This window comes from Bemisia tabaci, chromosome 3 (assembly GCF_918797505.1).
Source record: "Bemisia tabaci chromosome 3, PGI_BMITA_v3".
Taxonomy (NCBI): domain Eukaryota; kingdom Metazoa; phylum Arthropoda; class Insecta; order Hemiptera; family Aleyrodidae; genus Bemisia; species Bemisia tabaci.
In genome coordinates this window covers 52,953,424-52,968,520 of record NC_092795.1, presented here as the reverse complement: position 1 = coordinate 52,968,520, position 15,097 = coordinate 52,953,424, and the positions used below count along the sequence as shown (strand labels likewise).

At 36.6% G+C, this 15,097-nt stretch overlaps 2 protein-coding genes across 2 annotated transcripts; one reads left to right on the top strand and one right to left on the bottom strand.

Annotated features, from left to right (window-relative positions):
• The first annotated feature begins 246 nt into the window (after positions 1–246).
• Positions 247–7,326, top strand: LOC140224308 (protein D3-like). Its single transcript, XM_072298702.1, has 5 exons — positions 247–834; positions 2,439–2,565; positions 4,547–4,690; positions 4,965–5,043; positions 6,875–7,326. Exons 1-5 carry the CDS (start codon positions 574–576, stop codon positions 6,978–6,980), a joined length of 717 nt encoding a protein of 238 aa, XP_072154803.1. The 5' UTR covers positions 247–573; the 3' UTR covers positions 6,981–7,326.
• Positions 7,327–7,969: 643 nt separating this feature from the next.
• On the bottom strand, positions 7,970–12,630 carry LOC140224315 (protein D2-like). The gene is made up of 4 exons (XM_072298779.1): positions 12,464–12,630; positions 11,293–11,430; positions 9,945–10,023; positions 7,970–8,180 (listed from the first exon to the last, which is right to left on the bottom strand). Exons 1-4 carry the CDS (start codon positions 12,546–12,548, stop codon positions 8,036–8,038), a joined length of 447 nt encoding a protein of 148 aa, XP_072154880.1. The 5' UTR covers positions 12,549–12,630; the 3' UTR covers positions 7,970–8,035.
• Between the last annotated feature and the right edge of the window lie 2,467 nt (positions 12,631–15,097).

Here is a 15,097-nt window from a genome sequence, read left to right as displayed (position 1 = left end):
TAAAGAGAGTACGTTATAAATGAATAATTTTTTTTAATCCTTCCACGTAATAATTTGAATACAATTTTCTTTCGAGACTGACGATAATTTTCAAGAATCTGACAATGTGATCGACCAAACCCTTGGTGAACTTGAATCTCTAAAGTAGGATGCTACGTACAATGGTCATGGTCGCCATTAGTAATAATTCAGTTATCAGTATAATTACACTATTGGCCGAGGCATCAATGAATTATCAATCATGTTATGTCATATAAAAAGACGTAACATTTTTGCTCAGTCTCTTTAAGTGCAAAAAACAAAAACCATTAACTACACTAGAATTCAAATGTGTGATTCCAATTTTACGCTCCTCCCTTACTTGGTGTGCTCTGAAAATGTCATTCTTGTCAGACAAAAACCGAAATTTCAATTAAAGGAATTTTGATGATACTTAATTTAAGCCACAATAATGTGTGTGAGCTCGTACTTCTAAGAGGATACTCTAAATATCATGCGTTTTCTTGGCTTTTTTTCGATTTGACTTTTGTTTTTGTTTTGTTTTTTATCACCTGCTGTGGGAAGTGAGGATATATGGTAGCAAGGAATGTAACCAGAGTCTTAGGAATAATGGTTCGGAGTATCTTCAGAGAATTCCTGGTGCATTTTCTTCACAGAAGACCAATTTCAATCTACACTTTTGTCATTCTGTGCAACTGGTTGATAGATTTCGGACAAGCTCTGAATCCACCTGCTTATGTCGAGTTTAGAAAGGAGGCTGAGATGAAGAATAAATTGCTGGAAAATGCTCTCATACCAGAATTACTAAAAGAACCACCAAAACACGCAGCCGAGGTAAAATAAGCACGATCACAGTATTTTAGTTTTAATAGTTATCGTTTGCTTTGCTAAACATGCGATATAAACAAGATTTTTTTTTTTTTTTTTTTTTTATTTTTTTTTTTATGGAGAGAGTTATAAATTTATGAAAAAGTTTAAGTAGAAGAGGGCAACTACTTGTTTCTTCTTCTACGACTTCTTCTACTTCTACTTCTTCTTCCACTTCTTCCTATGCGTCTTCTTCTTTTGTATGCATAAACATGTCTCTTCTACGACGCAATCTGGTGCTTAGTGACACCTAAAAGCCAAAAATACCTATCTCTCCAAAAGTAATTGGGAAACTGACATCTTTAAATCTCTTCATCGATACCCTGCCTGTCAAGACAACAGACATACCGCCGTGCACGATGTTAGGTTACTGGTTACTGTTGACCTAACCTATCTTACGAATCATTTCATTGCGGACACTGCCTCCTCTTGAGATGCCGGCAAATATCAAGGTAAATGAAACGTAGGCATGCTCATGTCGACCCCTTTTGCCGCAAGGTATCTTTTCATTCTCGCCACCAGAATTGTGGCGCAAGATTAGCATTCCAAAAAGTATGCAATCATGGCCAAAAACAAATATGACCTTCTCCTGTGTGGATATAAAAATAAGGAGGTTATAAAGCTAACACGTGCTTATTCTTAACGGATTTGCTTTCACTGAATTTGTCCATTTTTATCGACATCAGACGGTCATATTTGCTGTCGGCCGAGACTGCAAAGTTGTTATTCAAATATCGCTCCACAGCTCTAGTGACGAAGGCAAAAAGCTGCGTTTTGGTCAAAAGAGTTGGCAAAAGTATATACCTACGTTTCACTCACCCTCGGCATGTCGACGGTGTAAGTCAGGCAATCACATCTCTCGTTTGCGGTGTCGGAAAATCTCCGCCTCTTTGTTATTTTTTAAAGGAGGACTAAGTGACATCATTCCTTGAGGTTTTTGCAGAATTTTCTGCGGAGAAAGAAGAAAAGTCACGGCAGTCGGCAGTTTTAAAGAATTGCCGTTGAGTAGTTTTCCGTTTAAAAAATAAAGTATGGCAGGAAGTCTGCGACGTCGCAAACCGAGTTATGTGATTGCCGACTTATTTACACCGTCGATATGTTACCTCTTGAATGCTCCCTTTATTTGATTGAAAAGCAAGGCAAACTTGTATCACTTTCAACAAGAGAGTTTAAACAAATTATATCCAGCCAGCCTGAAAAAATACACATGCTATTATTTGTAAGAGCCTGAGGCAAACGCAATACCATCATCTTCAAAGCAATGACGAGAAAATTTCCGGAACTTTCAGATCACATTACGTATTCACATTAATAAGAAATAAGGTAAAACCAAACGTCTCTGAATGATAGAGTTAATTTTGATGCTATACTCTAGTTTTAAAACGATAGTTGTAATGATTTTAGAATGTTCACATTTGTCTGGATTCCCGCATATTTATCCATAATATCAATCTTCGCCGGAATGGCCGTGTATTTTTTTCTGAGCAACTAACTTTAACAACTAAATTGTTCACACTTATTTTACTCAACTGGCCTAGTAATGGAATTTTTCTTTGTGTGATGATCAATAGTTCACATTTCCTAGTGGAGCAAAGGCAGATTTTGGTAACAAAATACCTCCACAGCAAGTATCTGGGGCTCCAAGACATGTTACATTTAAGTGTGAACCAGACGAACTATTCGCGATTCTTTTGACAGGTGAGAATAGTTTTTCCTTTTCTTTAACCATTAAATCGTCATTACCAAGAAAAGACCTGGGTTATGAAAGAAACACAAAATAAACTTTACAAGTCTGCGCAAATTGCAATTAGATCTGTATATTTTAGACTGAAAAAGGGGCACTTTCACAATCATTTCCCAAGCGAGGCTCGAAAAAGCAAAAGAATGAGCAATGATTTTCCGGTGCTCAAAATGCACGTTCCTTCGTTGGAAAACTTACTTCATACTTTGGAACTTCAATCAAACTACCCATTAATTATGTGAGGCACTTATCACATCTTACGGATACGTGAACTTTCAGTTCCTAGCAGGATGGTGGGTAAGAAACTGTACACTGTTGAGTGTACTCGAAATCTGCTTGAAGATGAGAGTAAAGCAAGAGGTGTGCACAGCTCGTCCCGCGATTGCTGTTCATTTTAGATGTTATGATGAATTCAATAAAAATCCTTTGTAAAACTCACACAGCAGTAGCCTCGTTGCGACTGCAGTAACGTTCAAGCGCCAAAATTCAAAAAAAAAAAAAAAAAAAAAAAAAAAAAAAGTTCGAATGAAATTGTGCCGATTTCTCATCATCAAACGTGCTTGGACCTAGAAGTGCACTTTGTTAAAAAATTGAAAAAGGTACGTCGCTCAAAAAAGCTCGACCCCGCTTGTCAAGCTCTTGAGTATTGTCAATATTGTCAAAACTTAAAACCAACAGGAATGTAAAGAAAAACACGAAATGACTGACGAGCCAGTGCTCATTCGTCGGTCTCAATTAAGTATCAGTCATCAATCAGTCTCGGTCTGATTGTACTAAAAATTCTATAGATCCAAGTCCTATTTATTTTAGTTTTTGGTGAAATTCAAATCAACCTCATATTTCCCTTAAATAGACCCAGACCGATAGTATCAATGAATGCGGCTAGAAAACTGAGGATTGTGATAATCATTATCCATTCAATTGTTTTGGAGACTTTAACGCAAAAGAAGGAAAATAAGCGCTTTACAGAAACAAAATACAACACACTTTTCATAACTACAAGACACTGGTTTTGATAAAACGTATACTCATTTGCGTGAATATGTGTGAAGAAGGGACGCGTTTCGGATCCTTAGGTCCCATCACCAGCCACAACTGCACACATTTAACCCTTGTCTGCCTGAGTGGGGTCAGATTGACCCCACGGGAGTTTCAACTCTTTGCCATTTCTCGTGGTATGCACGAAATTTTTTGTCCTTCACAAATAGCTCTACAAAAACATCTAGGAACACGATTTTGAAGGGGGGGGGGGGAAATGTGCATGAGAGATCGAAAAATTCACGAGTACCACTAGAAAGCCTGTGCGGGGTCAGATATCCTTATAACATATATTTTACCATTTAGCATCACAAAAGCTTACTTTGAAGGTGTATTCATTTTTCTCTTTTTAATTTTTTTCAGAAACTTACAAAACAAGCAAAATTTTTCAGATTTTTTTCGTTTTCAGTATTTAGTAGCCCTATGATTTTTTTTCTCATGCTGACAACAACATGGCAACACGTGTATGATAAAATGGTTGCATACCCTGCGCCGTGTTTTTTAAAACTTAGATATGCTTTATGGTTGAGGCCTGTAAGGTTAGTGCACTGATATTAACTAAAAACATGAAAAAAACATATCTAACTAATTGATTTTCAGCTGGGGTCAATTTGACCCCGCTCAGGCTTTCTCGTTGGCTCAGAGGCTCAGGCAGACTAGGGATAATAACATACTTTATAATTTAAAATCATAAAATTATAACGCGTAACTCAGAGTTAATTGCTCTGGAGGGTTGGAAAGCGAAGCGGTCAGAGGGCGGGCGCAGCCACCTAGTGGCTTCAATGGCTCTGTAAGATGGAACTATCAGTTCGTCTCCGCGATTGACACTACAGAATTTGTTACAGTTTTTAAAAAATCGACGTTAGGTATACTTTTACAGCAAATCACGCCTTCTTTTAGATTTTGACGCTCCATCCAGGAGTGACCCTCATAAGCGCGAATGGGTTCACTGGGCGGTTGGCAATTGTGAGGCAAATGAACATGTTGACGGAGTGCAAATTATTGCCCCTCCTATGTTTCCAATCAATCCACAGAGAGGAACAGGTAAGCATTCTCCCCTAATTTGTTCTTTTCCGCATGAGCGAAGGAAAATTATGATCACTGGAATCCTAATCGGATACTTATTCAATGTACTCACTAGGTGGAATTTGTGGAAACAAATAATTTTACACTCATCTGATTTGTCTTTGAATTTTACAGAATTATTGGGCAAATACATATAATTGAATTAGATGCATGTACATTGTTAATGAGCGAATGAGACGAAATGTGTGCGTAGCTCCAAATTTAATCGATTTTCTTTCCTTTTATCTTATAGGCTTTCATAGATACGTATTTTATGTTTACAAACAACCAAACAACACTCGAATAGAATTCCTGGAAGGTTTTACAAACACGTAAGTATTGTTTTATTTCTTAGAAAATATATTCGGAAAAATCTGTGGTTTCATATCACACATATTTTAATTAACATTAATTGTATTGTCATACTCATGTTGTCGTAATTCACATTTAACGTATTGCAACTCATCATTTTTCGAGCAGAATTTCTCGAAAATTTGTATTTTTCAACAGTTGCGTATTATCAAATTTTTGATCCGTATGATTAAGTCTAATACGTGAATTAGCCTGCAGATCGTACTCATCTTGGCCTCCTACTTCAAAATGGACATTGTTTTTAAAATCGGCAGAACTTTTTTTCTGATCTCAAAACCCGGCATCGGTCTAAAAGGAGCTGGGACGCTCGTAAAGCTCTAAAAAAGGCGATAGCGCCCTAATAATTTCTAATTTCAAAATGAGACAACTTTTTTCGAATGCAATAATATTTCCTGATCCCAAAATAAGTTGTCTTAAAAAGAGCGTCAATGGGAGAGTTATCGGTAATACTCAACATTTCAGGTTGTATCACCAGAAACACTTTTTGATTGTGCGGAAAAATTACAGCGTCAAGTGAATATTTACGTTATAAATAATATTCAACTTTTTTAAAAGTGCATATAATCACTTGACGCATATAATCATCTCACGCAATCAGAAAGTTTTTTCTCCAATCAGTTGCCTTAACCAGAAACGCCGACTGCTGCCGTTCAATATTTACTTATGTCACTGTGTAACTATCCCGCGCAATCAGGAACTGTCTCCGGTGATTAGCTAATGTAACCGACCGTAAATTCTAAATATCTCCGGTGAGCACACCTTATACAACTTTCACGCGCAATTAGGAAGTTCATACAATCAGCTGATGCTTCCGAAAATGTGGAGTATTCCCGGGTGGTATTTCCTTGAAGCTACATTTTTAAGGCAACGTTTTTGGGGGATCAGGAGGTACACTTGCACCGGAAAAATTGTGTCTGCCTAATTGCGAAACGAGCTATTTCTTCGGCATTATCGCCATTTTTAGAACTTTACTGCGTTAGAACGCCCCAGTTCCGATTAGGCCAACGACGGGTTTTGAAATGAAGGAGAAAAGTTAGAGTCGAAAAAAATTATCGACCTTATTTTAAAGAGACAAATTTTCGGAATTTTTACCACGTTTAGAACTTTACTACGGCAGAATGCCTTAGCTTTGGTTATGTCAATAACGGTTTCTGAAATCAGAGAGAAAATTTCCGTCGGACCTCAAAAAAATTTTCCATTTCGAAATGGAACACCAAATTAAAAGTGACATACATGAATATCTCCTCAGATATAAAGCCCTTGCAAGCGTTAAGGATTTGCATTTTAAGTCCTTGACCTTACGTAATATTTTGCAAAAAACACGATGGCCCCTCTGGCTTTCTCTGAAACAAACTACAAATCTCAAAGAAAGCACTTACAAGTGAGGCCTCAATGGAGAGGATACCCTACGTCACTTTCAAAGTCCGCCTCTTTAAACACTCCATGCACATATAGGGAGCAAACACATTAGCAGGGTTGCCACTTTCTTTGGGGACTCTTACACTAGAACCACGACAACCGTGCTAATGTAAATACATTAGCATGGTTCCGTGCACAAGCACGGTTGTGCACGGAGTCTGACTAGATATGTAAAGTGTGTTATCCTCTCCATTACGAACTGAGATTTTGTGTCAGGGAAAACAAGTGACGCATTACTTGAATCGCAAATCCTTAATGCATGCAAGAGCTCCACTGTACCACCCCCCCTCTCAGTGTTAAATAATAACTCTCATTTTTTTTTTCTTTTTGCATAACCTAGTACATTGTTTTCCTTTTTTTAAATTTTTTCAGGACGGAGTTTGGTAGAAGTAATTATGACGTCAAAAAATTTGCAAAGACGTATAAATTAGGAGATATTTATGCCATAAACTTTTTCCTGTCAGAATGGACACCGTAAGAGGAAATGAAATCTTTCACGGATCCTGAATCATGCTTTGAATAATCTTGATGATTTTTTTTCCAGTCACTAGCTAAATCCAAACGTATTATGATTAAAAGTTAAAAAGAAAACTCAAACGATAAAATTCCACAACTATGAGAGAACAGCCTCTTATTTTATGGACAGTTTCTTTGATTTGTGACTACAATTTTTCTTGTGGTTTATTTTCCCTCATATAATATAGGCAATGCCACACTATGAAGCGTAAGCTGACCTCATCTCATCTAACTTTGGAACATTTAAAGAAATGGTGTTTGTTTTAAACGATAATCTCATTCAAACACCATTTTGATCATCAAATACATTACCTGCCTCAATCTCTCATTTCCATGTAATTACCAATATTAGCTTTTTTTCTCTAGTTTACACAAAAAAAAAAAAAAAAAAAAAAAAAAAAAAAAAAAAAAATTCAATATCCGTGGATTAGTTTCCTCTGATAATCAGAACTTTTAAAGGAAAAAATTATGCACATCTTTTAAAATGCAAATACAGTTTATTTCACTGTACATAACTCCAAACTTACGCTGTTTTTTACACATCAGAATCAAAATGGAGAAAATGTGCGTAGCGATTGAAGCATATTTCTCCACCTCTTGGTCAAAGTATCGCAAAAGCCATGTTTGCTTAGGCACTGTGTTGCCGAACTTCTCAAATTTGTCTAATTTTTTACGGAAAAACTAAAGAAACTCTACCGAATCACTCGAAAATTTTACCTGATATTTATTTTGTCATCAAGCTTAATTTCTGAAATTTGCCTAAAAGTATATGCGAAAGTTTTAAAGGAAACATTAAAACGAGGTTGAAAAATCTGGCAACATAGTGGCTAAGCGTAAATGACGCTTGTGATATCCTGGCCGGAAGATGGCGGATTTAATGTTCTTCCCTCTTCTTGTGAAGGTAACTGGACATCGTTTGCAGCAGTTGTCTCAAACCGAGGACCGATCAAATTACTGGTTTTAACGATGTATATTTAAAATTTAATTTTACATTTTGGGGACTTGTAAGCTGACAAATTAATAATCGTAATCTTCAGAGGACTCTGTTGTGGTTTCATTGAAAAACCGTTCGCCGATGAAAAAGGTCATAGCTTCTGGGGTCCCAAAACCATACTTGTGAGCGAATATTTTTGTGTTGAACTTCTTTCTGTGTTCGTCATGACTGAAACAAATAATAAACAATATATAATTGATCAGATTTATCGCATTTGTTTATTTCTTGGCGGTCACATTTGATAAGTATGCTATCGTGACAAAAACTAGTAACAATACCCTTAAAAAATCAAAATTCTCGTCTTGTATTACTCAACAATTGAATTCTAATTTTTGAAAATGGTTCGTGTATATTTTTTTATTGCTGAGATGTTTTGCACCTAGTTCCACGTACTTTCAAGATCATTTGCCAAAAGATGAGAGAGCTGCATATTGGATTGGTCAGAAAAAGCTATAAACAAAGAAGACATAGGGAGTATATAAGAGCGATCCTATTGTTTGAAATGGGTGGTTCCTTTAGACTAAGGGAGAAAATGATGCACTAACTACGGGGCTTTTTGTCGTGGGTTGCCTTTAGTAGTTAGTCTATCAGGTACCTTCCTCTTTTGTCCATTGCTACCACCTGCTTCCAACCAAATTATCCCTCTATATCCCTTTTATCTTCCTTGTCTAAAGTTGCGTCTATATCAATTTCAATAATAGGCCCGCTTTCCGAAAATCAAGGCGACAATAATACAAAGCCAAAAACCAGATGGTAACCTGTGTGATAACTGTTGAGTCCACCTTCTATTTTCCAATGTCATGTTTACCCAGCGATAAAGGTACAATGAATATCGTATAACGTTTCCAAATAGAATTCCTACAAATATCGTTTCCGCAAGGTTATCGCAAATGTTAACTTCGTCAATTTTTGTATTTTTGTCGACAAAGTTACCGGAAAATGACATTATTTGTCACGTACAGACAATCTTATTTGTAAGTATTCCATGAGATTCGATTCATACGTATATCTAGTTCTATTCGAGCATTAAAACAGAGAAAATCCAAAATGATCAGTAAAATTAGATAAAATATTGCAGCAGAAAGTAGCATCCATTCTATTATATTTTATATGAAATTTTATTTTCTTCAGTTTTATCAAATATCCGAATCCCTTTTTCTTTCAGTCAAGAACGTCATACATATGCGATGATTTAAACATGCTTCATCACGACAAGGGAGCCATCGTCATCTTCATCACTGAAGGAGCTCTAGTTTTAGTAGGAGCCTGGACGCAACTATTCGTGGTCAAGAGATGTATATGTTGCATGCACAAGAAATTGTAGGCGTTTTAACTTTCTTGATCGCAACTCATGGCTACACAATAATGGATGGATTCATACTCAATGATTGTTCATGTTCCGTGAAAAATAGCCTTCACAGAAACACAGAAACCACCCGACACACACGCACAAAAAAAAAAGAAGAAAAAAAGTAACAGATCTTGAATTTCAGGCTATTCGTCGTTGGTATCATCACTGCAACGTTGCCGAATAGTGTGATTTTCGGAATTTATATCCGTAATTAACGATTGTGCAAGAAACTAATGGCGTAGCTAGGAATTCTTTAAGGGGAGGGGGAGGGGTCCATTCAAAAACGTGACGGTAAATTACATTATTTTGTGTATGTCCCTGATAATATTTTATGTCTGCCCTCCAAAAGTAAAAAAAAGTACAATTAACGAGGCTAAGGGGGGAGGGGGTCCAGACCCCCCCCCCCCATTGTCTACGCCATAGCGAGGACCTCAAGTGCGCATTCTTAAGGAAAGGGAGTCAGTAATCCTCTCAAAATAATTAGAGCGGAAAAAGTTATTCTTGCAATGAAAGAGGAAATATTAATTTACTCAAAATTGAGCATTTTTGATTAAAGCGAAATCTGAAGAGGCAATACTCACTAAATATCCGAAAACGGTTCCGTGCAATTGATTTTTCCTTTCGGTTGTTCAAAGACTAAGAAAATATACCTGTGAGGCCCTAGAAAATGTATACAATTACAATTTAATGTATCATCGCAGTAAAATGGGACTAAATCGGTGAAATTCCGATATGCTTAGTAACCAGTGTCAAAATTTCAGGAAACGTAAAATCTTTGGAATTCGTGTACACGGAGGTTCTGTAATGATCCAAAATGAATTATTCCATCTCAAATGCATTTTGCTCAGTTTACAAATATTATGAAAATGTTTTTAATCAAAAGTCCGTAGTTTTGCGAATATCGCAAAAACCAATGAATAATATGATTCCACAAATCATATTAATAACGCCAACGTGAATAGAGGTCAACGGCAAGCGAATGTCAGAGAAAATTTACCAAATTGGATAAAAAAACTATGTTTGGGATCGGATAGTCTCAACATGTAACGAGTTTAAAATGAAAAATCAAAATTATATTCTTTTAGTACCACAACATTAGTTCCAACCCCTTTCCCTCAAATCGCACAAAAATTCAAACTGACATTAACTACCTCTCTATTTCTTAATCTACGAACTTAGAAATTTCGATGGTGAAAGGCTGCAATCGTGTATCTCACTTTGCGACGTTGCAGACCTCCTGTCATACTTCATTTTTTGAATGGGAAACTATTCCATGGCAATTCTAAAAACTACATGCCGTGATTATTTTTCCGTGCGAAGGAAACTCTGCGGAGTTTCAGGGTGTAACGGTAGCTGACCGGCAAACCAAATTTCCCGCTCAAAGCAGAGAGACTCTGATTGGAGGTCCCGACACCCTCAACCAGGGGGTGGAGGAGGCCAAAACTGCCAATCAGGTTCCCCCTCTGAAGAGCACTAGAGTAAAATCTTCTGCTACTTCGTGTTCGCATCAATCGGTTTCCCCGTGAAAATGTAAGTATTTCTTGTAAAGCTACCCTTTTGGGTTGGTAATTCTAGATCTTGTGTGTGTGTGAGTGAGTTGGAGTGGCCAGCAAGCCAGATGGTCACTACAACTACTTAGTTCTTCCCTTCTTTCGACTCATTTGGGGCGGGCTACAGAAGCCCGTTTTCTGTTCCGGAGCGAGTTTTCCATGCAGTAAAACTCTTCGAGGGAATGGTGTCGATTTGTCAGCTCTATTTTAAAAAAATAAAATAGGAACGGAGATTTTGAGATACCGCGAACCAGAAATGTTGTTGCGGACTTTCATTGTCGATTTTCTTTACTCTTCGTGTTTAACCAACTCATAGCTGCGAATGTTTGAATCACTATGGACAAAACAGCTTTCACACAAAAGGAGCAAAAAAATTTACCTGAGCCTGGCTCTGGAACCGGGCTGACGTACTCGGCTATGTCATCTCCACTAAGTACCATGTCATCTAAAATATTGACTACGAGCCAGTGCAAAAACTCGCGCTCGGATGGATTCGCACGTGACGGTTTATCAGGATCTAGAAAAGAAATTACTTTGTTCATTCCTCCTCTTCTACCGGAGGATTTAGGGCAATTCTAAATGAAAATTTAACAAAGTTCTCCTCTAACTCAAAGAAAAATCAGACACATTTTTCAAACGAATTGCATTAGTATAAATTCTTGTAAAAAATCGAATTTTCTCAGTCAATTTTGCATCCTTATAGTATAGGATAACGTTATAGCGACGGTGTAAGTCAGCAATTACATAACTCGGCTTGCGACGTCGCAGACTTCCTGTCATACTTTATTTTTAAATGGAAAACTACTCAATGGCAATTCTTTAAAACTATCATGATTTTTCTTCTCAATGCGAAGATAATTCTGCAAAAACTTCAAGAAAGAATGTCAATATGTCCTCCTTTAAAAAAATGACGTAGAGATGGAGATTTTCAGACACCGCAAACGAGTTATTTGATTGCCGACTTTAACCGTCGATAGGGTCCAAGACACACACTTTTGATAAGACCGCGGGTGTAGAAAATTGGTGCTAACCCTAAGACTGCTAAGTAGATCAACCACCGTCTTTGTCAGTCTTTTTCTGCGTTGATTTATATGTATTTCCTCATTTAAAATTTACCATGTGACGGAAAACAGAGACGGTGACAAGAAGAGACAGTATTTTTTAAATCTCTGTTTAGGTAGTCATCCTCATGCGTTGTCTAGATGTTATTTGAAGCTAAAATTTACAGTTATTCTTCAAAGAAATTGAGACAATGCAGCCACTAAAGTGCCATCGACTCCCATTTAAATAATGTTTCTAGTTTTGAATTTTGAAGTAAGTCAAAAAAAGAGACACCAATCCATCACCAAGAACCAATCTTTCGTCGTAGAGTCGATGTCAAATAAATTTACGCACTTTTAGTGTGCTTCAGAAGATCTCGTGACGTCAGGTTAGCATTGAAAGTAAATGCAAGAAACAAGATGGCGAATCTTCCGCCGTAACCTAAAAGTGCGTAAACTAATTTGGCACGGATTTTAACTGAATAAACAACTGAAGGCATTTGTACTTACCAATCATCAGCAACGTGTAAAATTTTTTTTCATCTGAAGGCCAAAGTACGGTGTGTGGTGGTGGGCTACAAGCGCGTGTGTCCATTTTTTCTCCAAAATAAACTTCGTCGAGATTTCCATAGGTAACCTAAAATCAAAGGTGTTGAGAAATGACACGTACACATTTCTAAATATTTACATTATTCACTTCTAAGCATTGACAAAATCAAACGAAACCATGCAGTATCAGTAAGTACAAAGCTATACTCGTCTAGAAACGTGATATAAGACTTCGAACCTATCAGATTCTACCGAAAGATTTCCACCTTGGACCGAAGAGAACATAAAAAAAAGAATCGGATCCTAATTTGGACTGAGTTAAGCAGAAAGGAACCAACCCACATTTTGGAAAAAATTGAGTTATGAGTGGTTTTGAACTCAACCACTGCTCTACTATCTATCGTCAAAAATTCAAAGTTTTTGTTGGAGCAAATTTTGCAGAAATTGAACTTGAAGTTCAACTTTTACATTGAGTCTTATGCAGGAGCTAAACTTTAAGCCTCTTTTTCTCGGTTCGATCCCGATGTGGCTTGGTTCCTTTCTGTTAAACTCCGTCCATTTAATCTTGTTGTGAGTGACATGAAAATTACAGACACGCCCTAATAGCACAAGTGGTGTCACAAAATTGGGAGAGGTTTCTAAAATGTTTCGGTAAGTGTCTATATCGGATCTTTCAATTGATACATTTCTAACACAGTTTTAAAATGTTTCAATGAGAGGAAAGTTTTCCCGTATCATTAACACATTTTATAAATGTATTAAAAATATTTTTACGACACATATTAGAAACGTTTTATTGATAGGTTCAGGGACAGTTTTCAAAACGTGTAAGTTATGTCTCATGCTCCGGCATTCGGCAAGAAAATAGAGAGTTGCAGGAAACGTTTCAAAAACGTGTCAAACACCTTCCCCACGTGTTTCGTTGTTACATTTCTTACGCCTATCTAAAATGTTTTTTTGCGTTTCAACATTTTTGGACCACAGATCAGCTTCGTTTTAGACCCGTTTCAGACCCGTTTCAGACACATGGGAACGAATCATCGGCATGAAAATAGAAACTTGCAGGAAACGTTTCAAAAACGTGTCAAACACCTTCCCTACGTGTTTCGTTGTTACATTTTTAACGCCTGTCTAAAATGTTTTTCTGCGTTTCAACCTTTTTTCGACAACAGATCAGATTCGTATCAGACTCGTTTCAGACACATGGGAACGAATCATCGGCATGAAAATAGAAACTTGCAGGAAACGTTTCAAAAACGTGTCAAACACCTTCCCTACGTGTTTCGTTGTTACATTTTTAACGCCTGTCTAAAATGTTTTTCTGCGTTTCAACCTTTTTTCGACAACAGATCAGATTCGTATCAGACTCGTTTCAGACACATGGGAACGAATCATCGGCATGAAAATAGAAACTTGCAGGAAACGTTTCAAAAACGTGTCAAACACCTTCCCTACGTGTTTCGTTGTTACATTTTTAACGCCTGTCTAAAATGTTTTTCTGCGGTTCAACCTTTCTTCGACAACAGATCAGATTCGCATCAGACTCGTTTCAGACACATGGGAACGACTCATCGGCATGGATATTAGCACATACAGGAAACGTTTCGAAAACGTGTCAATCACCTTTCCTACGTGTTTCGTTGTTACATTCTTTACGCCTGTCTTAAATGTTTTTCCTCATATGCAATTTCTTCCCGTGTGCTTTCGAAAAATAATATTTTTTTCCTTCTTCTTTGTTTTTGCCTCGGTTTGGCCTATGTTATCAGCAAAATTTCTATTAATTGAACGTAAGTTCTTCTCACATTTCTGTCTTTCAGAAAATTTTTTACTCTAATGGAAATTGTTGGAACTTTCTCTGGCCTTGATTTCCCTGCAAAATATTATCCCAGGACTATTCCACCAACTTGTTACTCACAGTCAGGGCCACATTTTTAGTGACTTTTTCTCTTCTAGTTTTTAAGTTTACTAATCAATAGTTACCTATTTTGAATACTTTTTTTCAAAGTGTACTAATGGTATTGTCTAGTTTCTTAATTCCTTTTGTTTCATTTCATTAAAGTTTTTCTTTGTCTTTTCAATAATTAGCATTTGTCTATTGGAAAATGAACTTTCAACACGGACCTTTGAAGCTTTTAAAAACTACGTACCTAGTAAAGTAGTGAAAGAAATTAAAACTAACCTTTAGTTCTTTCCTCCTATGGAATCTTTTGAGAACATACAATTTTTAGCCTTTGTACAGCCTTAAAGAGATAGTTAACGTTTTAAGCATTTTTTTAAGCCATCCTTTTGGGAGCAAAATTATTAGATTACGGAGAGATATAATGCTCAATAGTAATATTCTGGATATTTTTTGTGTTCACTAAATTTAAAAATATTGAAGCAATTCACATTCAGTATTATGTCAGAAACTTTGCTCTGATCTATAATGCGGTCTGTTGTAATGTTTGCTGAGAATGTTTCATAGATGTTCCCATGTAGCATTTGGATTTCAAGATTAAGTAAGGAAAGAGTAAATATTACCTAATCATTAGATCAATTTAATGATTATATAAACATTAGTTAACGATTAGGTAATCATTAAATAAAAAATTTTTG

Excerpts from the sequence above, each read along its gene's own strand:
- LOC140224308 (XM_072298702.1), top strand. The coding sequence starts at position 574 with ATGGTAGCAAGGAATGTAACCAGAGTCTTAGGAATAATGGTTCGGAGT. Across the intron at positions 835-2,438 it reads CACCAAAACACGCAGCCGAG|TTCACATTTCCTAGTGGAGC; the intron begins GTAAAATAAGCA and ends GATGATCAATAG. Across the intron at positions 2,566-4,546 it reads ATTCGCGATTCTTTTGACAG|ATTTTGACGCTCCATCCAGG; the intron begins GTGAGAATAGTT and ends GCCTTCTTTTAG.
- LOC140224315 (XM_072298779.1), bottom strand. The coding sequence starts at position 12,548 with ATGGACACACGCGCTTGTAGCCCACCACCACACACCGTACTTTGGCCT. Across the intron at positions 11,431-12,463 it reads TTACACGTTGCTGATGATTG|ATCCTGATAAACCGTCACGT; the intron begins GTAAGTACAAAT and ends TTTCTTTTCTAG. Across the intron at positions 8,181-9,944 it reads GAACCGTTTTCGGATATTTA|TCATGACGAACACAGAAAGA; the intron begins GTGAGTATTGCC and ends TATTTGTTTCAG.